The sequence below is a fragment of the Engraulis encrasicolus genome, unplaced genomic scaffold, assembly GCF_034702125.1.
Source record: "Engraulis encrasicolus isolate BLACKSEA-1 unplaced genomic scaffold, IST_EnEncr_1.0 scaffold_25_np1212, whole genome shotgun sequence".
NCBI lineage: Eukaryota > Metazoa > Chordata > Actinopteri > Clupeiformes > Engraulidae > Engraulis > Engraulis encrasicolus.
Genome location: NW_026945544.1, coordinates 2722331 through 2745782, shown reverse-complemented (window position 1 = coordinate 2745782; position 23452 = coordinate 2722331). Strand labels below are relative to the sequence as shown.

At 44.6% G+C, this 23452-nt stretch overlaps 1 protein-coding gene and 1 long non-coding RNA gene across 2 annotated transcripts in view; one reads left to right on the top strand and one right to left on the bottom strand.

Annotated features, from left to right (window-relative positions):
• Positions 1 to 1127: 1127 nt before the first annotated feature.
• rel (v-rel avian reticuloendotheliosis viral oncogene homolog) lies at positions 1128 to 16994 on the top strand. The gene is made up of 10 exons (XM_063192835.1): positions 1128 to 1205; positions 2754 to 2893; positions 3749 to 3897; positions 5409 to 5500; positions 11129 to 11269; positions 12841 to 12945; positions 13709 to 13924; positions 14315 to 14383; positions 14518 to 14589; positions 14977 to 16994. The coding sequence occupies exons 1-10, from the start codon at positions 1199 to 1201 to the stop codon at positions 16002 to 16004; spliced, it is 2019 nt and encodes a 672-aa protein (XP_063048905.1). The 5' UTR covers positions 1128 to 1198; the 3' UTR covers positions 16005 to 16994.
• Positions 13826 to 23452, bottom strand: part of LOC134442877 (uncharacterized) — a 15152-nt gene continuing 5525 nt past the window's right edge. The window contains exon 3 of the long non-coding RNA XR_010033488.1: positions 13826 to 13908. This is a non-coding gene — a long non-coding RNA (uncharacterized LOC134442877). The remainder of the gene's footprint in view (positions 13909 to 23452) is intronic.

The window sequence follows — 23452 nt, the reverse complement described above, 5'->3', positions numbered from 1 at the left end:
TTAATAGCTGGTGTGTGTGATAAACAACAAGTGGCTCCGGGTATTTCACGGAAGCCACCGTGAACATACTGAGATGACTCGACCTCACCTGTTGTTGTACAAGTTACTCACGATAACCTCTTTCGAGATAAACAACACCGATTCGAAATGGGACATGGATGGAGGGGTGCGGACAGACCGCTACACATGTCTTTTTCAGAAAGGAGGAAGGGGGTGGCAATTGAATGCCGGTGCCTTTACCTAATGTGAATAAATGTAGGCTATATGCACACGAGTACAAAGTGTACTTAAAAGTGTTGTATAGAGGTTGCCATTTTCAACATTTTAATTCTGCATGGGATAGTGAGGGTGGTCTTCGCTTGTCGTTTATCTGCGCTGCTTGGAGGGGCCAACTTCCTTGTTCTTGCGGAGGGAGATTCCCGCACTGCCGATGGGCGTGAGCTGTCGGAGGGGATTACCCCTGTATTATAATAAAGAACGTTGTGTGAGGTTGTTTGTTGTGAGTAAATATCTCGAACGCACCTAGCGATTTCACTGCAGTGATTATGTGTCGTTTTTTATGAACGCCACAGCCATAGTTGCCTATTTATTTCGCACAGTTGAAGTCTGAAATGTTCATTTAACACTTGGAGAGAAGAACTATCAACTGGATCTAAATGAACCCTAGTGTGGAATTGACAGGGCAGAATTTACTGTGCAGTGAAGACAGGGCAGGGCATATGATAAAAATGTGAATGGGGTCCTGAACCATGTGTAGGCCTATAGCTGGATAAAGTTCTGAAGTGAAACACTAAGCACACTTTAAAGTTGGTTGCCAACATTCCCCCTGTTGACGTGGTATGAAATAACAAAAACACACTTCTGTACTGATTAGTTGAACAACGTGCGTAAAATACTAATGAGCTCGTGCCCCAATGTGTCGAAAGGTTAGAAGTGCTCTGTCAGTGTGCGCCCAAAACTGAAGATGCGTAATCTCAAGCAGCCCCGTGAGCATATTTGTGAACGACGTATTCGTATATGGCCAAATTGCCACTTTCTGATTGGTTTGAGACTGCAGTGGGCGGGTGTTGGGCGGAGACATCGGGGAATTCCCAAGCGTCTGAGGCTGAGCCCAAACTTACTTATAATGTAACATTACTGTAGTTTGATCATTTGGCTTCATTGCGGACAGCAGCGGAGAACGGGATCTTCCTCCATTATGGATGGTAAGTAACGTACAGTCTATATAGGCCTAAGGGCTACTGCATTATAGCATATCCTTTGGCGGCAGGTTGTTCTTGTTCAGTGACAATGTGTCAATCAAATGGCATGTACATGGTCTTGCACATAGGCTACGCATCGCCTCGCGTAACATGGAATGCGTAAATTCGACAACTGTTTGCCGTGGTCCCCGGTGGCTGTTGGTGTTGAAGCGGAACTTTTAACCAGACAGGGCAACTATTTAGCGCTCACTGCTTCGTGAAATAACGCAAGAAGTATCAAACATGGCACAAAATCTACCAGATCAAGCAAGCATAATGCGCATTGGTTTAGAACTGTCCGTCTAGGGCAGTGGATGTTTTAATGTACACCAGCATTGCATCCAGCAAAATGGAGCCGATATGATAAGACAGTAACAAGTTACAACTTGTATTTGGACATCGATTTATTTTTTCACTCCCTATATCTAGAACTCACTCCCTAACTTCACTCCCTATAAACAGTTGATTATTTGCAACCATTACGCACAAGTCGGGGTGGGCAACACAGACATTATCAGTCGGAAAATGGTGTGCTTTTATAGGGACTTCAGTGTACATCCTTTGTTTTAAATAGTAGAGAAGTTCGTTTATTTCCTCTGTGTGACTTCCCTAAATGGTTGTTAACGCAGCAGCTTTGTCAGATATTCTATTCGAGACCCACAAGTTGCCATTGGTTCATATAATTGCAAAAATGTGAGAGAATGAGGGCATTGGTCGCTAGTAGCCTACGTTTTTATTATTGTAACGGGCGATCAACATTGAAGTGGAAATTGTGCACTGCCGTAGTAGGCTATCCGAAGTCAACAGCGCGCACTTCACCTGAAAGACTGGTGTGTATGTCTGCTAGATCATTGTAAATACTCCTGGCTAAATGACAGGTGCAAACGCAACCATCAATGTGCTAGGCCTACTGTCATAGGCCTATGTGGCGGACGGTTTGCCTCATCATTGCAACAGTCGCTCCTCATCCCCAAAAAGAGAATGTTCACACTTATGCGAGGTCGTTTCATTCACCCTCAATAAGTATACAGTAGGCCTGTAAGTCCTATGGGTTGGCATTGATGCAAAAGCATAACACAGGCTTAGGTCCTACTGCATGCTTCAGCTCAAAATGGAGGTAACTTGGGTGGGGGGAGTGTCCCTTGATCTGTCAGTGCGATGTGGTTAGGCTGGCAGGCTGGAAGTTCTCTAGAAGATGCGGTTGCAAGGTAGTTTTGCTGACATGAAATGTAGGCCTAATCGTAACAAAAAAAGAAATTCTTGCTCCTTTTACCAGCAAGTAGTAAGAGAATGAAAAAAGAACAAGGGCATGGCTAGGTAAGGGACAGTAACTACCATCATATTGACCATGACCCCACCCTGATATTTAAATTTTCAGGTAACTGCAGTGCCAATTAAGAGACAGTGATTGATCCGAAAAAGTTTTCATTGAATCTGTGTATTTTTGCACGTGTATGAAAAGTGAAAACCATGATATTAAAAAATGCCACAATCTTGCTCCACCTTTCACAGTGGTTAAGCCAAGCGTCCAGATTTTCGAGCAGCCCAGGCAGAGGGGCATGCGCTTCAGGTACAAGTGCGAGGGCCGCTCTGCAGGCAGCATACCAGGAGACAAGAGCTCTGACAACAACAGGACGTACCCAAGCATCCAGGTAAGGCCCGGGCGGCCTTTTTCAAGACTTTTTCTCACACCTCCTTCGCACACCTCCTTTGTCCAGGTGCGTCAGAGGAGATCCACAAAGGCCACCAAAGGTTACAAAGAGAAGTCAGGGGCTACTTCTCAATGTCAAGTGTACAGTACTAGCCTTGCTAGGACGTGAAACACCTGGTGATTGGATACTCCTTGGAGTTCACCAAAGAGTATCCAATCACTGGGCGTTTCACGTCCTTGCAAGGCTAGAATACTGGGCATTGAGAAAGAGCCAGGGTCTCCATCATAGGCGTGCACAGATAGGGGAGAGGTGGCGCTAAAGCACCTGTCCCTTTGCCCAACTGCACAAAAATGCTCTTTTTGAGAAAAAACTGTCACTGTGTTCCATGTTGACATGATAATATACAAATGCTTCACAATCAAAAGTATGTGACTATAATGCCCGAACATAATACAGTACAAAGGCAGTCAGAAGTTCCACATGCTGCCACCCCCCAAATTTTCAGCATTTCATGGCAACATGTCCTGTCTATTGATGAAAGCCCAGCATCCACCACACACTGTCTGTGTGATGTTGGGCTCTGTATGTTTGATATTATATAACATTCACTTATGGTATTGAAATGTGTGTGGTTGGAAATACAAGCATAGGCCTATAATATGGGCTATTTGTCTAAAATTTGGGATGTCTATTTGATTATCTTAAAATCTTGAATTCGTGTTTGTATTCTCAACCACACTCGTTCACTATGTGTGTCTGTAACACCCTGTAATAACTGTATGACACTTTGGATTAAAACTTCAGCTGAGTGTAATGTAATGTAATGTGATATTATAATGTTATTACCCGCCATAGATCCTGAACAACTGCGGCAGGGGCAGGGTGCGAGTGTCCCTGGTGACCAAGATGGAGCCTTATCGGCCGCACCCCCACGACCTGGTGGGCAAGGACTGCCGAGACGGCTACTACGAGGTGGAGTTCGGGCCGGAGCGCAGAGTCATCGCGTACGTTTTTAAACCTTTCTGCATGTTGTGGGGTTGCACCAGTTACTTCACTGCAAGCTGTAATCTAGGTTATGGCGTTGCATGTGACAAATAAACTACTCTACTCTACCTTAAGTTCACAACAGGTCTTTTCAAGCTACACTGCTGTTTTTAAATGCAGGTTTTGGCATATGCGCCTTGATTAAAGTGAAGAATGGGACAGGAAAGAGAGGCATGGGATAGTGTTGTGATATGACCCAGGTCATACTTGAACCTGTTGCCACGAGGCTCAACTGCCCCATTATTGGTATGGGTGCATTATAGACATCATATTTTTGTTCAGTCTTTTAATGGTTTCGCCTCTTACTGATAGGACAGTATGGCTAGATTTACCATAAGGTATACAGGGCATTTGCTTGGTGGAATGTTTGATGATTTTGGCCTGGTCCTCCCCTCAGTGTAGTGGTATCAGTCCTCATGATGCTACAGCTGTCCCAGTCCAGGGCACTGCATGGGTCCGATTCCGGCCTGGGTCATTTGTCGATCCTTCCCCTTCTCTCTCTCCCAACTCGTTTCCTCTCTCTCTCTCTCTCTCTCTCTCTCTCTCTCTCTCTCTCTCTCTCTCTCTCTCTCTCTCTCTCTCTCTCTCTCACTGTCCTCCTGTGCTCTTCCACTGATTAATTAGTTGCATATTACTTAGTCTGGCCTGGAAAGAAAGATCTTTCCACATCAGCCCTCTTCCTTAGGCCAGGAGGACATGCTGATTGGTGCTTTCCCCTTGTGGAAGGTTTAAAAAAAAAAATGGCTTGTCGGCTCTTTGAGATGAAAGCACATCTCGCCACTTTCTGGTCACCCTAGAAGGCCTTTGATGCACACTCTCGCACCATACGCCCACACACACACCGTCATGTGCAAGCTCAAACACACACCTACGCACATGCACATGCACAAACACATACATACAGATGCACACACACACACACTCCGTCCATCCTCTGTGTCTCTGTCTTTTTCTTTCTTTTTTGCCGTTTTCTGCCCCATGTCTCTCCTATAGAGCCATCATTTACAACTGGCCACGGCCTCAGTACATACAACTCCTCATACATTAGGCAGGAGGAAATTACTTACTGGAATCCCCCATTACCCTACATGCAATATGTAAAACCCTGAGTGGTCCTGATGTAAGAGGGCATTGGGCCCTACTTCAGAAGTGGTCAACCCACTATGTTACAGGGCTCTAACTGGCCATGCAGACTGGTTCATGCATCATGCCCATCCCATTGTCAGTCCTGCTTCTAATTTTATGTCTTGTCCTAACCTCCATACCTACACACGCACACACACACACACACACACACACACACACACACACACACACACACACACACACACACACACACACACACACACACACACACACACACACACACACACACACACACAATTTGTAGTGTACCTCGCTTGGTCTGTCTAGTCTCTGGTCCTCTCAAACACGCGCACAAATTAATGGTTGTGCTTTTCTCCCCTGACAGTTTCCAGAACCTGGGCATCCAGTGTGTGAGACGGCGAGAGGTGAAGGATGCCATTCTGCAGCGCATGCAACGCGGCATCAACCCCTTTCATGGTGAGACAACAGACACACACACACATACACAAACTTTCTCTCTCTCTGTCTCTCTCTGTCTCTCTCTGTCTCTCTCTGTCTCTCTCTGTCTCTCTCTCTCTCGCTCTCTCTCGCTCTCTTTCTCTCTCTCTCTCATTCTCTCACGCTCTCTCTCTCTCTATATCTATTTCTCTCTCTCTCACACACACACAGGTTACACCACCTCCTGTCTTCTCCTCCCCTCTTCTCTTCACTGTTCTACCCATTTCATCCCTTACTTTGTGCTGTCCACACTTCCTTTATCTGACTGCTTGTCTCCTCTCCTCATTATGTGTGTCCACAGCATCCTGCCATGTTTGAGCTTAAGTCACTTTACTTTGTTACATAAATGTTTTGCTTTGATTTTTTTTCGCACTTTCGTGACTAGTAGTAGATTTGTTGATTTTGATAAACCTGTGATTTTGTCACACAGAAGTGTGGTTCTGCCGTCCGTAGTAACGGTCGCACAGCCAGACGTTAAAATAAATAAATAAAGCCACTTCTCTTTTCTGTCAGGTTATGCAACTTGCATGCCATGTGATAGGGGAATTTGACAGAGCGCAAAAGAGAACTACTCTTATGGAGGAAGAAAAAAAGCAGGTTCTTTTGTTACCCCGCTGATGCAAGATTAGAATGTGTCTGATGTTGCACACTTGTCTATTCCCAGGTTTTCAGTGAAGTATTACTTTTGTTTTTAAGCTCTAAATGGTTTGCCAGGCGCTTGAGCAAGACACCATATTTTGCATTGCTCCAGGGGCTATACCTTAAAGGATCAGCTAAGTGTAAAATATTAGGTAAAGTAATGTGCAAATAACAGGTGAAAACTGAAATCCTGGCTGGAATGTTGAAATCGTGGTGATAACTGCACAGGGATGAAATTAAACGGTGTCAGTGTGTCAGGCGGATTGAACAGAGCTTGGTGGTGTGGAGTAGGAGAACACAGAGTTCAATCTGATTATTCAATGTACTATTTTAGTGTGTCATATAAGACAGTGTGTCATATTTTGTTGAGCGTCAGTTTGTTGAGTTATTGTGTGAAAAAATCTGAAATCTTTTAGTTTGCACGTCCATGTGTGTTGCTGACTGTGTTTTGCGTTGTCCACTCTTCCTCTTGGAGTGTGGTCTCTGAAATATGGCTTTCACTTCTGCTGTGAAAGTGGAGCAGTGCCCAGTCTTACTTCCTCTTAGGATGTGGAATAACTAGATCTGTTTAAAAAAAAAAAAAAAAAAAAAGCCATTTGCGAGCCTACATCAAACCAAATCAGACACACAATATGGCAAATTATTCTCGCTTCTGTCCTCTGTCTCGCTTCTGTCTCCTCAAAGCAAATCGTAATTGGTTTAAAGTGTAGTAGAAAACAGTTTTGATATGAGTAGTGTGTGAAAGTCACCGGAAGCCCGTAGTGATGATCTCACTCAAATACATGCATCACTCTGACTGATATATTAACTTCAGCCTTCGTACGTAATGACATCACCGCAAAATACTCTCGTGATTAGTGAACAGGCTCTTTGATGAATGAATAGCCAGTGCTCAGTCAGTGTCACATTCAGACAATATCAGATTGGCCTGCTGTGATGGAGTGGCCATCACTAGGGTTGTTGGTGCGCTCTGACTGTCATGTCAACGAGCCTGCATGGCTCTTTTTGTGTAGCGGTCAGAGCCCCAGTGTAGTACCCCAGAAAGTCCGGGTTCAAGTCCTGGCGGGCCAACTCTTCCTCCCCTTCGCCCTTCGCTACATCTACTGTTCTGTCATTTTTTTGGCTAAAGGTTATGAGAGGACATCAACCATCATCACACATCACACATCGAAATATGAAAGGAAAGCACTCATAACATCACACATCGACCCTCTCATAATTAGTGAACTGGTTCTTTGTTCATTTTGCCCTATTCATGTTACATTCAGCTTTGTAACAACAACTTTTGTGCGTTGAACTATGGCAAAGCCGTGCTGTAAAACAGTGTGGATTCAACGTTCTAATAGTTAATTCAACATTCAAAGAGTTTAAGTAACACTAGATCGATTGCAACCATATACAGCATTCTCAGAATTGTGTTCAATTAACACTGCACAATTTGTTTTACTTTTTAGCATTCACTTCAACCTAGCATAGATTTATCGTGATGTGTAAGTGTCACGACCTACAGTGTCAGGTGCTGTTGATGTATGCGCAGCCAGGCCAGGCTCAGGTGCTTGTTAGCGGTGTGGTATGGTGGCGATGCGATGTGGTAGTGTGGTGGCTTGTCATTTAGAGAGAGAGAGCAGACGTGTGAGGAGAGAGAGAGATGAGTCACGGACCACTGCAGGGGGAAGGGACTGCTGCTAGTGGCTAGGTGCCCACAATATGGAGACTTCACACCAGCGCTCTCCCTCTCTTCTTTCTCTCTCTCTCTCTCTCTCTCCGACTGTCTCTCCCTCCCTCTCTTTCTCTACTTCTTTCTCTCCCCCCCCCTCTATCTCTTGCTTGATCTCTCGTCTTGCATCAAGCCGCCCGCCCACCCACCCACACTAACCTCCACTCAAACCATCACCCACCTGCATGTCCTGGCCATCTGCAGCTCAGGTCTTCTGCACGTATACACACACACACACACACACACACACACACACACACACACACACACACACACACACACACACACACACACACACACACACACACACTGTACACACACACTGTACACACACTGCTCCCTGCGTTTCTCACAGGCTGTCTTAGCTCTGCTCTCCCCACCTGTCACCTGCCACCTGTTCTGCTGTGTGTGTGTGTGCTGCTGAGTCCAACATCTCACACACACACACACACACACACACACACAAAAACACACGTGTGCTCTCATTTCTCTCCCTGACACGACGACACCTCGCTCTGTGCTACCTCAAAACAATTTCTCACTTCTCTTTCTAACCTCCAAGACCCTCCAGAACTCTCTAACCCTCACACACATTTGCACACACACACACACACACACACACACACACACACACACACACACACACACACACACACACACACACACACACACACCGCCACATAACTGTCTCTGCTCCTGTCTCTAACCTTCATACCTACCTACCAACTTTCACACGCATACACACACGCACCCACACCTCCTTCTCTTTCTGCTGCCTGCGTGGTTCCGTGTGGTTTGGGCAGAGGCAGCAGGAGACGTCAGAACCCGTGGGTCTCCAGAGGCGTCATCTGCCCCCAGCCTGCTCTGCTCTGCTCTGCTCTTCTCCTCTCTACTCTCCTCTCCTCTCCTCTCCTCTCCTCTGCTCTCCTTTCTCAGCTCTCCTCTCCTCTTCTCCTCTCTACTCTCCTCTCCTCTCCTCTGCTCTCCTCTGCTCTCCTTTCTCAGCTCTCCTCTCCTCTTCTCCTCTCTACTCTCCTCTCCTCTCCTCTGCTCTCCTTTCTCAGCTCTCCTCTCCTCTTCTCCTCTCCTCTCCTCTCCTCTCTCCTCCTCTCCTCTCTTCTTCTCCTCTCCTCTCCTCTCCTCTCCTCTTCTCTTCTCCTCTCTTCTCCTCTCCTCTCCTCTCCTCTCCTCTCCTCTCTTCTCCTCTCTTCTCTTCTCCTCTCCTCTCCTCTCCTCTCCTCCACTCTCCTCCCCTCTCCTTTCTCAGCTCTCTCTGCTCCATCTGAAGCAGCACTGCCTGCCTGCCCCAGGCCCATGTTTCCACCTGTTCTCTGACATCAGAGAGAGAGAGAGGAAGAGAGAGAGAGAGAGAGAGAGAGAGAGAGAGAGAGAGAGAGAGAGAGAGAGAGAGAGAGGAGAGAGAGAGAGAGAGAGAGAGAGAGAGAGAGAGAGAGAGAGAGAGAGAGAGAGAGAGAGAGCGCTCTCATACCCTGTCACAACTGTGTGGGTGGGTTTGCCATGGCGTAGATAGAGACAGAAACAGAGAGAGAGAGAGAGAGTCCAGACGGAGAATGAAAGACACAGAGAGAGAGTGTGTTGTGTGGGTGGGTGTAACCATCCGCAACATCTTTGGCATGTGTACGCAGGGGCTGTGGGTGTTGGTGTGTATAGATGTTAGCACAGTCTACTTGCGTGTGTGTGTGTGTGTGTGCATGTGTGTGTTTGCATGCACGGGGGAGGAGGTGAGGTGACTTGAAGTGACACCTCTTGAAAACGCACTCGCAAATGTCGCAGGCGTTTCTGTCGGCACCGGTACACCGAGCTCAACCAGTCATGAGTCATGGCTCAAACCATGGGAGCGAATGGAGATCCTACGTAGGCTATATACAGGCACTATGTGGTGGACTGTACTGTAGGTGTATGTGTGTGCAGTCACTGTCTGTAACCCTTGTCTCAACATGGCAGACATTATTGTCTTTTTCTTTCAGTTCATTATCCCTGTCTTTGACCTCTTCCTCTTTCCAATCCTTAGGCTATTGCAGTGGTTCTCAACCTTTTTTGAACAAACGCCCCCTTGACCTCATCATAAGCCTCCCAACGGCCCCCCTGACCTCATCATAAGCCTCCCAACGGCCCCCCTGACCTCATCATAAGCCTGCCATCCATCGCCCCCTTAGTATTGAAAAATAACATAGACTACTGCCCCCCAATGGGAACTAAGCCCTGCCCCAACTCAGCTGTATCCTCAGCTGTAGCCCCCCTAGAGCTCCCCAACGCCCCATGGGTGGCTGTAGCGCCCCCGTTGAGAAACACAAGGCTATATCCTCTCCTCTCTAGTCTCTCCTCATCTCCTCCATTCTCCTCCCATCTGCTGTCTTTGTTTACACACCTTGAAGTGCTTTTACATTCACATGGACAAAAGGATTAGAGATATAGCGTGAAGTGTAAATGGATCATACACACACACAGGGGTATAGTGGGGCGGCAATAGATACCTCTGCTTGACTGTTTTGGGCAGGAAGACAATGGGCTATTCATGAACATTTTCCATGACACTCTGTGTGTGGATAGAGTACCATGCAAACTGTGTGTATCTCTTCGTTGACATGTGCTTACTCTTTGGCTGACAGGAAATAAGTATTAATGTATTTTCTCTATTGCAAGTTGAATTTGCAGCGTTATCTTATCCATTGTCATCATTTTAACTGTAATTCTCCTGAAACAAGATAGATACAATACATTTATAGTTTATTATGCAATAAACATGCTTGAGATTCTCATCCTGATGCTGGATCTGTAAAGATTCTCATTCATCCAGTTATCCTGTTATCTTTAAGGGTTTAGATGTAAGTAATTAAGCTACCTCTCAGAGCTAGAAGATGTTTTACTCCTCATTCAAGAGTTTGAAGACATTTCAATTCCTCAGGACAAAACATCTTCATGCTCCAAGTAGAAATCAGCTTGCTTATAGCTCAACCCTTTTGGATTACAAACAGTGATGTGCAACCTGGATTCATTATCTACAGTCCAGTGCCACATATTCCAAATGACCTGGTTTTATCTGTCCAACTTAACCAGGTGATCGTTCAATTAAGCAATCTCCTGGTTGAATTGGGCAGGTAAAACAAGGTCATGTGGAATAGGTGGCACTGGATTGTAAGTTAACGAATCCAGGTTGTCTAGAACTGATTTCACCCAAACAACTGCTTCCGGTTCCGATCCTAAATCTTCTCCCCATGTTGTGCTTGCAGTTCCTAAGGAGCAGCTTCTCCAGACAGAGGAGTACGACCTGAATGTGGTGCGGCTGTGCTTCCAGGTCTTCCTGCAGGACGCAGACGGCCAGTACAGCATCTACCTGAACCCCATCGTCTCCAACCCCATCTACGACAACAGTGAGTCCAGCGTACCTATGACCTATCGCAGTAGCAAAGTCCAGGAGACGTTTGTGGTGGTGATGATGTAATCATTGATTTCAAATGATGACAATATAGTGTTGTTGGGGGGGTCGAGTTTGGAATTGTGGGAGAATAGCTGTAGAGGAGATGGGAGTAAACTAGGCCTACAGGAGGGATGAGGGAAAAACAGGAGTGTTGGCAGCGTATTGCCCTCACTATCTTCATCAACCACCCTATCCACATTTTTCCCACAGCAGCCCTACAGACGTAACACACTTACGCATCATCACCCATAACATTTACAGACACACACACACACACACACACACACACACACACAGACACACACATACACTTGCCTTTTTCTACTTCATTTTGGCACGGCATGGTTTGTAGCAATATTCTAGTGTGCACGCACAAACACGCATACACAGACAAACTCCCTCAGTCTCACATAACTACACACACATAGTACACACATACACAAAGCCAGTGCTGTCTCTCTCTCTCTCTGCACTGCGGTGGCGTACTACAGGAAACAAAAAGGTGGCCCCTTCTGGTTCTCACTTTCGCTGGCGTCATGGTACATGTAGCGTTTGCATTCGCACACAGGAAGTGACACGCGGAGTTTGCCGAATTAGCGACGCCGTTTTAAAATGGGCGCCCGCGCCTCTCTGCTATTGTCACAGATAACGCCGAAATTCTCGGTTCCCAGAATGACGTGACCTGGAGGACTCCCATGACAAACTCCCAGGGAGGAAGAGGAGTGTGTGTGTGTGTGTGTGTGTGTGTGTGTGTGTGTGTGTGTCTTTATCGCTTATTTAAAATCAAAGTCAGCTGTATTGTCGATTTCTTCACTCGTAGTTGACATATAAAAAGGCATTTAATCAATCAAAATAAAGTAAGAAAATCGCAGTGCATTTCTCACTGTCCTATTTGTAGACAAGACAGGAGAAGACAAACATTAAATTGCACAGACGCAAGAGAAAAAAAACAACACATCCAAACCTATCTTAAAGTGCACAGGCAGGTACAACAAAAAAGCAACATGAGTTGCTGTAGGAGTGCCTCACACAGAAAAGAGGAAGTTATATGCGAGTCCCTTCCACTCCATGGTGAGGTTTGCTGCTCACAACTTCCTCTTTTTATCACTGGCTTGTGATTTCTTTTTTTCCTGTTCAGATTTGTTCGCATGATCAGGGCAAAATGTTGTGAAATACGTGTAGTTGGGTCTCATGGCTTGACCAAAAGAGCCCGTCAGGTCATCTGATATCACATACTAGGGGATCACGCCATATATACCACCGCATGTAATGGGATTGTAATGTATAGTGTGTGTGCAATGAAGTACAGGTCCAATTGCTGGTGCGTCACTAAAACCACAAGCGTGAACCAACCGTCCACTTCTAAGCCATCTACTCTGAGTCACACAAGAGAGGAATCACCACAGAAATGTTGACTGCTTATGATTGTATCTATTTACACACATAAGCTTTTCCCCTAGATTCACCAGGATGTATGTATTCAACCGTTTTAACCTTTCACCTTTTTTGCTGATATCTCATCAGGAGCGCCCAACACTGCCGAGCTGCGCATCTGCCGTGTGAACAAGAACAGCGGCAGCGTCAAGGGCAATGACGAGATCTTCCTGCTCTGTGACAAAGTCCAAAAAGGTTGGTGTGGAAGGACCTCGTAGGCCTGTTTTTCTTGTCTGTTTTCTCGGCATATTTTGCACGGGTATAAATGCGTGATGGGACTAACGGTTAGCAACACTAGGTTGTGGTTGGGTTTGCTGTTGTTTTTGGTGTTGCTGTTGTTGTTTGCGACTAATGCTATCTTCTAATTAGTTAATTAATAATTATTTTGATTTCATCCATTGGCTCTGTCCACTATCCAACCTCACCCACAGTATCTGCTTTATTTCCAGTACCACTCTAAATTAGCCTGGTGAACCAGCACCCTTAAACTTCATAAAATTCACATGATCTGGATGCAGTTCCATTGACATGGTTTTCTCTGGCAGAATCTTGCCAAAGCGATCAGCAATTGCATGACCGTGTAAAGGCTTATCTGATAATTCATTAAAACTTAAGCAGACGCTATAACTCTAATAAAAAACATCTAAATCCTGTTTTGCCATGTTAACTCTTAACCCCTTCCCCTTTCATCATCACCTGACCTCTCTCAACCCTCCATCACACACATTCTCTAGATGACATTATTGTAATTACTACTAAGCAGTCTCTTCATCACTTAATTCATTCTCCACCTCACCTGTCCATCTCTTCACATTCACCCTCACCCTCTCTAGATGGCATTAGTCACTGTCTAGATTACATGGTTTACTAGTTCTTAATAGTTTACTAGTTCTTAGTTCTTAACCCCCATCATCATCACCTCTCATCTTTCCACCCGCTCTCCTCATTCTCTCTCTAGACGACATAGAGGTGCGCTTCTTCAGCCAGAACTGGGAGGCCAAGGGCAGCTTCTCCCAGGCCGACGTGCACCGGCAGGTGGCCATCGTGTTCCGCACGCCGCCGTACCACAATACGTCCATCACTTCGCCCGTCTCCGTGCGCATGCAGCTGCGCCGCCCCACCGACCAGGAAGTCAGCGAGCCCATGGAGTTCCGCTACCTGCCTGACGACAAAGGTGAGAGGTCAGGAGGTCAGGAATAGGTCGGGTAGTGATCAGGCCACTTCAAGGAAGCAGCATGTTTTGAAACTGCTTCCCTCTGCATTAGCTTTGCTTCACCTGTGGACTCTGTAGTTCCCCACATTGTATACTGATGATTGTGTCCTCATTGGAAATTCGCTTTGTAAAAGCACGTCTGCTAAATGTTATATAATGTAAAAATGGCTTGATAATTGACTTTATCTCTTGCAAAAAGAATCAAGAATCAAACTGAATCGATTCGAATCGAATCATTACCTCATAATCAAAACAAATCATGAGGGCAGTGCCAATGCACACCACTAATAGCTAGTTATAATTTCTGCTTTTGTTTTCTTGAAGATAACTTTTTAACATGTTTCCCCGCAGATCCTTATGGATTCCAGGAGAAGAAGCGGCGAAGAAGCGACCTGATGAAAACATTCACTGATTTTTCAAGTAAGATTACCAAACGTTTCATAGTGCCAAAGTGCACACTGTAAAGTGCAAGCTAATAAATAACAGATTCATGGAGGTAAGAGCGTAATCTGAATCTCACTGAGAATTTCACTGTTTCTTTTCCTTTCCTAAAGGTGGGCTAAATCCAATGAACCGACTCAAGGCTATCCCACAGAGCACCATGGTGTCACAGTTCATCAAGAAAGGTATGCTTTGATTAGATTTGATTTACGTAAATGTCAATTCATAAAGTGACATTTTATGTTAACTCATTTTATTTCTGTTAAGATTCTCATTCATCCAGAACATTTTAATCAAAATAGTTTAGTTGCTAGTGTGATTACGTCTGTCATTCCAATTCACACCTTGAGATGTGACTCCTCTGTCATATTAGTAACCTTATATCACACCTGAAGAAGTTGCTGATATGAGGGACAAAATGTTTTCCCGCCCTGAAAAGAAGTCCAGTTTCTTATAACTAAACTCTTTTGACTACGGTATCCACAAATCTTTAATGACACTCAGACTGGGCAAGATGATGTTGGTATGTTGTAGATGTGGTTGATCTTATCCTCTACTTCTCCTTTCACCAGAGCCTCCAAATTCCTACCCCAACCACATCAGCAGCGGTTGTCTGCCAAGGCAAAACCAGGCCAACACCTTCTCCACCTACCAGGCCTATCGCCACATGATGCCAGTGCACTCTCAGACCCTCCAATCATCAACCATGCCAGCCAACCCCACCTGGGGCCAACCCCCAGCCAACCCCAACCCCAACCTCAGCCTGGATAGTCTTCGCATGAACACCTCTGCACCCACCATGCAGAGTCTTAGCCACAACAACAACGGGGCTGGTAGCATGCAACAGCAACACCAACTCCAACAGCAGCAGCAGCAGATGCAGCACTCCAACACTGCCTATGCTGGCGGGGCTGTCGACAGCAGCAGCAGCAGCGGCGGTTCTGGTGGTGGTGGTGGCAACAACAACAGCCTTCCTCATCTCACCCCAGGAGACCTGGAGTTCCTCAACACCGAGGCGTCCGCTCAAGTGGCCGCCATGGGTCAAATGCGGCAGATGCAGGAGCACCAGGTTCAGTTCGGCGGTAGCAGGAAGGCGGCGGTGGTGGGGTCTGACCCCGTGATGATGCAGTCCCACTGGGGCGGCCACCAACAGCAGTGCTCCTCCTCCTCCTCCTCCTCCACCTCCACCTCCAACGCTGCCCCCTCCTGCGCCGTCTCCTCTTCCTCTTCCTCCTCCACTGCTGCCATGAACGGGGGCATGGGCTACAGCTACCTGGAGAACATGTCCACTGATAGCGGGGAGTTCTTACAAAGCTTGCTACAGGGCTCAGTTGCGGTCGGCTCCGCCATGCCCAAACAGGAGCAGCAGTGTCAGATGATGGCTCAGCAGATCAACCAGGCGGCCGGCGTCACCTCAGAGTGCCACCAGCAGCAGCAGCAGCAGCAGCAGCAGCAGCAGCAGTCCTACACCACACTGCTGTCCTGCCCGGCTAACAATGGGGCCGGCCATGAAGCCATGAGGCAGACCGTGGGCAAGGCGACCAATTGGCCTGGCACCATTGACCAGGAAGCCTTGGATATGATGTACTACCAAGAGTAACGCAGCTGGTAGGGAAAGGGTCAGGAGAAGGCTTTCTGGCCGACGAGATGATTGTTTCCATGGAAATAATAGTGCAAAATGCAAGTCATTATTTCCATGGAACTGGTCACCTCGCAAGTAGTGACCTATAAGAGTTCTGTTGCCATAGCATCAACGTATTGGGAAAAAAAGTTCCATTGCCTTTCTAATGCTGTTGTTCAGTGGGAGGTCTCTTGCCACATTGAGATTGTAGGTGTGATAATGGGAAGTTATCTTACACTGTATGTATATAGAAATATCTTTGGCGGTTCTGTGGGCTGGTGTAACCCTCCTTTGGTACTTGTGTGAATGAATGAATGAATGAATGAATGAATGAATGAATGAATGCATGAATGAATGAATGAATGAATGAATGAGTATATGGAGGTGCTTCTTCTGGTGCTGTGTCTTGTTGTTGTACATGTTTGCATTGTCAGTGGGAGTTGCAACAAAGGGTTAACTCCCAATTTTGATTGCTGTGTGGATGTAGATAGAATACATACACATTGTGTAGACCTTTTTTTTAACCTCTGTTAAGAAACGAAATGTTGTAAAACTGTCAAGGGTGACAAGATCATTTTGTTCGGTGACAGGACATTTTTTTAAGTAATGACTATGTCATACCAAAAAAAGCATGTTATACACAGAGTTCTCAAGGTGACGAAATGCCATAAGCATTGCGTAATGTACATGGCTCAATAATGTAAATGTGTAATGGCATGGTCAGACTTTGAATCCTAATTGGAATCATCACTGAACAGTAAAACAGCAGGATGTCTAGTCTGACACTCAGCTGTGACCATGTTGATGAGTTACCAAAATGGCCTCAATGACCTTTTTGCTGTATGTGACACTTTTTATGGCACTGGCTTTGAACTATTTTTCAGTCTTTTATATGCAATTTTGTTTGTGTACGTTGCTTTTTTAAACAAATGAAATCAAAATGTTGACTGTTTCATATGGTTCTTATTAATAAACAAAAGATTCTGAATTCTGTTCTTTCACTTTCTCTTCCATACATCCTGTCTCTTGTGCTTTTGATCATTGCTATAATATGTCTGTATGTGTGGGTGGGTGAGCCCGCACAGAAGGACCACACTAGCGCCTGCATTCCATGCCGGTGAGTGGGAGAGGATTTTGGCACGCAGGACACAGTTCTTAGGTATTCTGGGTTGGCTCAGGGCATATGTATATTCTTGTAAATCTAGACACTTAAGAGAGTACTCTGGCTCTTATTCATTCTTATTCATTCATTTCTTATACTTTGGTTTGGTGATGGGTGACGCAACTTGCAAACACACTTTTGCAATATGGGAAATGATTTGGTCAATCCAAAATGATTAACTTAGCCACATGGCAAGATGTGACAGGCATGAGTTTGTCACTGAAAGAATTGCCAGCTTTAATTTGTAAAAGGTTTTCAGTGATATCGAGGAGGGTTCTTTTCTGGTAAATGAACAATTTCTTTGAAAGGTCCTATTTTGAAATGTGTCTAGTGGTTTAAGATAACAACTTTCCCTTTGAAAAAGCCACAGTAGGTGGCAAACATTGGGTAACCACCACATCTCAGACCGACTGACCACGTGTTGAAGTGTAGGGGAAAAAACAGGCATGTGCCTGGTGGAGGGCAGAAAAGAATTGTCAAGTATGCAGGGTCTATGATTGGATATTTTTCTTTTCAATGCCACGTGTGGCCATAGCCAGGAGCACTGCGATAGTTTTTTTTTTTTTTTTTTTAACTTGGGCTTAAGCTTGGGGTTAATTCAGCTCAGCCTAGGTTAACCAATCTCATTTATCCTGTTTATTTCATGGTGCTCAGCTCACCTGTACATTTATATCCAGTCCAGCCATGATCTCAGCTAAGCTTCTAGAGGTTTCCCTCTGTGGCCATGGCTCTAATATAAAGTAAATAAACAGTTAAAAACATGTCTTCAATTGAAAAATCATGTCCAAACGTCAGACTAGTACTTTACCATCACCACCACAGCCCTGTGTCCTTAGCTGGTCAAGATTTACTCACTGAAGACAACATGGCCGACCTTTAAATGTAGTAAAGCACAGTGAGAGGCTGATCATGTCAGATCCCTGTAACATGTTTTTCTTTACTGAGGGGGCTGAAAACCAGGAAGTGCTGTTTTTTAAAAAAGGAGGAGCTGGTGAGGAAATACAGATCTTTTCTCTCTTGATAGTTTCAAAAAGGTGTCAAACCTTTTATTTTTCAGTTGTTGACTCTTCAGAGCTGAGATACTGTGCTTGTCTCCTCAGTAGATCTCACAAGGGACTGGTTCAATTTCAGCTTGTACTAAAGCAGTTATTTCTTCAGCCCATTTTTTGTGAGTTTATTTTTAATTCACCTTTCATTTTTTGATATTGATGATTAATGATCTACCCGTGAGGTGAGGAATGCTATAGAACATTGCTTTTAATGCTGAAATGCCAACAACGTCTTGTGCCACTGGCACTGTCAAAAAACGGTCACTCTTGGGAATCAGGAAGTATACCTCTTTCTAAAAAAAGCATCCTGAAATTCTACAAGTAATATATTCAGACTACATTCGACATTTGGTCGACAAACAGTCTGACAAACGCATACAAATTTACAAATGTCTCCAAACACAGTTGCACCGTTGGTTTGTGCCCCCACTTCAATGTGTACGTAGTTTGTGCAGACATAGATCACACGCAGGCTCTTTAAACACACACACACACACACACACACACACACACACACACACACACACACACACACACACACACACACACACACACACACACACACACACACACACACACACACACACACACATCCACTGAAGCAGGGGTAAATATCATATGTGACCAGTGATCTCTCCAAGCTGTCATCTGTGTGTCATCAGCTGAATGCTCCTTTCAGAGATGATTTCATTTCACAAATCATTCACTCATACCCGAAAAACACACCTTTTTTTCCTCAAATCAATACTCAGTGACAGACTTAAGTCAACAAGTGCAGTCGTCATGGACAGGGGATATACCTTAGAGTGCATGTTTAGTCACTTAGGTAAGTTAACTTTGAGCAACATTGGAGAGGGAAGCCTGATGACTCTTTTGGCAGGCTTACAATTCGCTTAATTCACATATTCTAGGTTTGTCAACCACCAACTTGGAGCATCTTTAGTAACTGGTGTGAAGTAGAGTTGCCAGTGTTGACTTTAACGTAACCCTGTTCCAACCTCGCCAGGTTCTCTTCAAAACCATGTGTTGTAGCTCCAAATTTTCCAAGTGAAAATTCAACCAATTGCTTCAACATGGCAGGCCGACTTGCATAGTTAATTTGATTGCATTGATATAGCCTACAGGAAATTAAGTGTGCCAGTGCTATGAAGAGCATTGCATGCGGCCCTGCCATGGCCAACCGGTAGGGCACTCACATGCCATGCGGGTGACCCGGGTTTGATTCCCAGCCCGGGTCCCTTGCCGACCCCTCCCCGTCTCTCTCCCAATTCGTTTCCTGTCCACCTCTCACACTGTCCTATCAAAAAAGACCCATATCTGTAAAAAAAGAAGAGCATTTCAAGCTGCTACTCTAACATGCTGCTATTTAGATATTGATGTCTAATTTGTCTGAGTATTGTAGCGGCATTAAAAAAATACTTTTGACTTTATTTTCCATGGTCTCTTCATAAAGAACTACCAAAGAACTATCAGAGTTCAGTGTCTGGGCACTGAATGTAAAAAACATTGACATGGTGGTAAATTGCATCAGTGTCAGTCTCCAGTCAGTCTCCAATGTAGCCCATGCTGATAGTCTAGAACAGTGGTTCCCAACCTATGGGTCGGGACCCACCTGATGGGTCGCCAAAGATCCACAGGGGGTCGCGGAGCCCTCTTGATTTTAAGGGGTTTCATTTTAAATATATATAGCCCATGTTGAATAAAAGACATAGCATTTAACTAATAAATGCATAGAAGCAACCAATTGTAAGTGCTACATTAAACATTTATTCTATATTTGACCAAAGACGAATTGAGGAATAAAATAACTAAAATTAGTTTTCGCAGGAAACAGAGGGCATCTTGTGACTCCGTCTCGTGCGGGCGCTCGCGTGGTTGGGTCACCAAAGCTTACAATAGCAAGAACATGGGTCCCTTAAGAAAAAGGTTGGGAACCACTGGTCTAGAACACTGTGACGGTGCAGCCACACAGCACTTTGGTCAGTTTACAGTTTTCAAAGGTGCTTTTATCTTGCCATCTTACGTGCTCTACAACACATGGCCAATGTTGTTCAACCAGAAACACCAAATTCTTTCTTCTTCCTTACTGTAAGTCACAACAGGCAGATTGATTTCAGACTATGACATGTGGAGCTCACTTTGCATCTCCAAGAAAAAGCCTGCTTAAAAATGAAAGCAGTGAAAGTGAAAGCCCATTGGGAAACTCCCATTGTCATTATGACACAGCACTCCACAGCACACAAGTGAACACTGCACACTGCACACAACGAAATTGCATTTATGCCTCACCCGTGCAAGGGGGCAGCCCTCAGTGGCGCCGCATGGGGAGCAGTGCGGTGGGACGGTACCATGCTCAGGGTACCTCAGTCATGGAGGAGGATGGGGGAGAGCACTGGTTAATTACTCCCCCCACCAACCTGGCGGGTCGGGAGTCGAACCGGCAACCTCTGGGATGCAAGTCTGACGCCCTAACCGCTCACCCATGACTGCCCAAATGCAACCCGTGTTATACATTTGTTATGGCCAGAATGGCAATGACCAAGTTGTAATGCGCTTGTACAAAAAGCCTTGCGTTGTAGTAACATTGTAATGAATGATGCATTTCTTCTTTTTTTCAATGAACCGTGTTCCACGAATGCAGCAGCGTGCACAAAGAGGTCACTGCAGTGGCTAGGCACCGATGAGGGGAAAAAATACTGCCAGACTATGTTACTTTCCATGATGGACTTCCTATGATATGACCAGATGGCTGTTTCAGTCAACTACGCAGCTATTGTTGCAAGAGGTGTAACAATTATGGAAGGTACAGTGGAAGTTAAGTTAAATTGGTGGAAAAAAACAGAGAGATGCATTAAAGTAATAAAAGCACATAGTTTGATGTCTGATGTTTGATGACTTTTTTATTTGTCTGATTCACACACACTTTACTACAAACCCCAACTCCGGTGAAGTTGGGACGTTGAACAGTGAATAAAATCAAAATGCTATCATTTTCAAAACATTCAATCTATTCATTAGATGGAGAATAGTGAAAAGACAACATATTACGTGTTAAAACCGAGAAAAAATATTGTTTTGGGGGACATATGTACTCATTTCTAATTTGATAAATGCAACACGTCTCAAATAAGTTGGGACGGGGATCAGTGAAATTTAGTAAACATCCAAATAAGATAAAACAACAAAGAAGAACATTTCAAAATGAATTGTACTGACGGACAATATATAGGTGTCCAGGCATAAGATCATCACAGAGAGGCTGAGTCACTCAGAATTAAAGATGCAAAGGGAATAATTACCATAGTTACATACATTTTTGAATTCCCTTTGATTTACCACGATTGAGTGTATATAAGACATATTTTTGTTACTAAAATCATTGTATAGGTTCATGACATCATGAAATATATATTGGCTGTAGTCTCACTCTAGCACTACAGGAATTAGAGCTAGCCTATTGAAAATTGACCATATTAAGAATGCTTAATGCGTGCAAATGATACAGGGGTGTAACATTCTCCTAAGCACCTGAGCTCGCTTTAAATAAACCCAGAAGACATGGGAAACTGTCCTTTGCTTACAGAAGTCAGCAGAAGTTGTAGAAGTTCATTCTTTTTGACAATAATAGAGCATTGTACATCCTGTGCTACAGTGAAAATGGACCATCCAACTTGTGTTAGTGCTAACTTCAAAAGTCAGCCTCCATGATGGCATGCGGGTGCAGTAGTGCATTGGTTAAGATGTTCTCACTCATCTGTAGAGTTAAATACAGTGCTGAATGGTATAAATGGGTTTTAAACAGCATGAAAAGCCACTCATGCATTATATTTTGAAGGGAGATCTTCGATTACTGCCACATAGTAAGGTCAAATTGCATTCTCTATGTTTTAACGGTTTGGCTCCATCATAAGGACCAGCAGGTGATAAAATGGTGGGCTTTTGGTCAAGACCTGTCACACTGTAAGCACTACAGAAAGGAAAACATTGCAAAACATGACAAGGAATACACCCACCATTTAAGCTGGTGAAATCATGTCCAAGATAGGAATTAACACTGTTTTTTATATAAAATAATCTCATCGGTTAATGTATTTAACTGTTAAGTGTTGTCTTTTGTTTTGTTTTTAGTCTTCCTCGACATTTGCTGCCATTTATTGTCCCTGTCCCAACTCTTTTGAGACGTGTTGGATTTATCAAATTAGAAATGAGTACATATGTCCCCCAAAACAATATTTTTTCTCGGTTTTAACACTTAATATGTTGTCTTTTCACTATTCTCCATCTAATGAATAGATTGAATGTTTTGAAAATGATAGCATTTTGATTTTATTCACTGTTTACCAAACGTCCCAACTTCACCGGAGTTGGGGTTTGTATTTATCAAAGGAGACGTCACAATACCAGAGAATACAGGACGTGTACATTTTTTTTCTTATCGTGACCAGAGAAAAGCTTCGAAACACACATGCACACGCACACGCACACGCACACGCACACGCACACGCACACACACACACACACACACACACACACACACACACTTCCTGTCTATGTCTATCTTGTCAAACCACAATGCTCGCATGATCATGTGCAATGAGGTGATGCTCCCCTGAGCTTGGTATACAACAGCATTCAAGGAATCATTGATCTGTTGCTGAGCCATGTCATTATCACCTCTGACAAGAATTCTGTGTCTTTACTTTCATTGGTTGGTTTATTTGTTTGCTAACAGAAACCCAAACTAACTTGTCAAAATGTTCACTGTCACAATATATAACAACAATGACAGACACAGACAAGTTACCTCACCAAACAAAAACATGGGAGGGAAGAAAATCTGGAAACTCTTTCAAAAAGTTATGGACAGATTTTGGTGACAATTTCAGGTTTTCTCTGAAATGTCAATTCATCTTATTACCACAAAGGTTTTGCTGCCTTATGCCTATTTACTGTTCAGCATTATTGCACGCTGCAACGCCTGCAGGTGTATGGCGTGAGAGGTTGTAAACTCAGGTGGCGATTTGCCCTGGCTCTGAGCCAGGGCGTCGAAGCACACTCTTTTTTCTGCCCTGGCTCCAGGCCAGGGCATTAACGCATACTGTTTTTTTTTTGCCCTGGCTCTCACCCAGGGCATCTAAGGCGCCAAAGGTCAACCATCTACGGATGATATCACAATGCTGAGGATGATGTGGGTTGAATGAAGATGACAGTTGTGC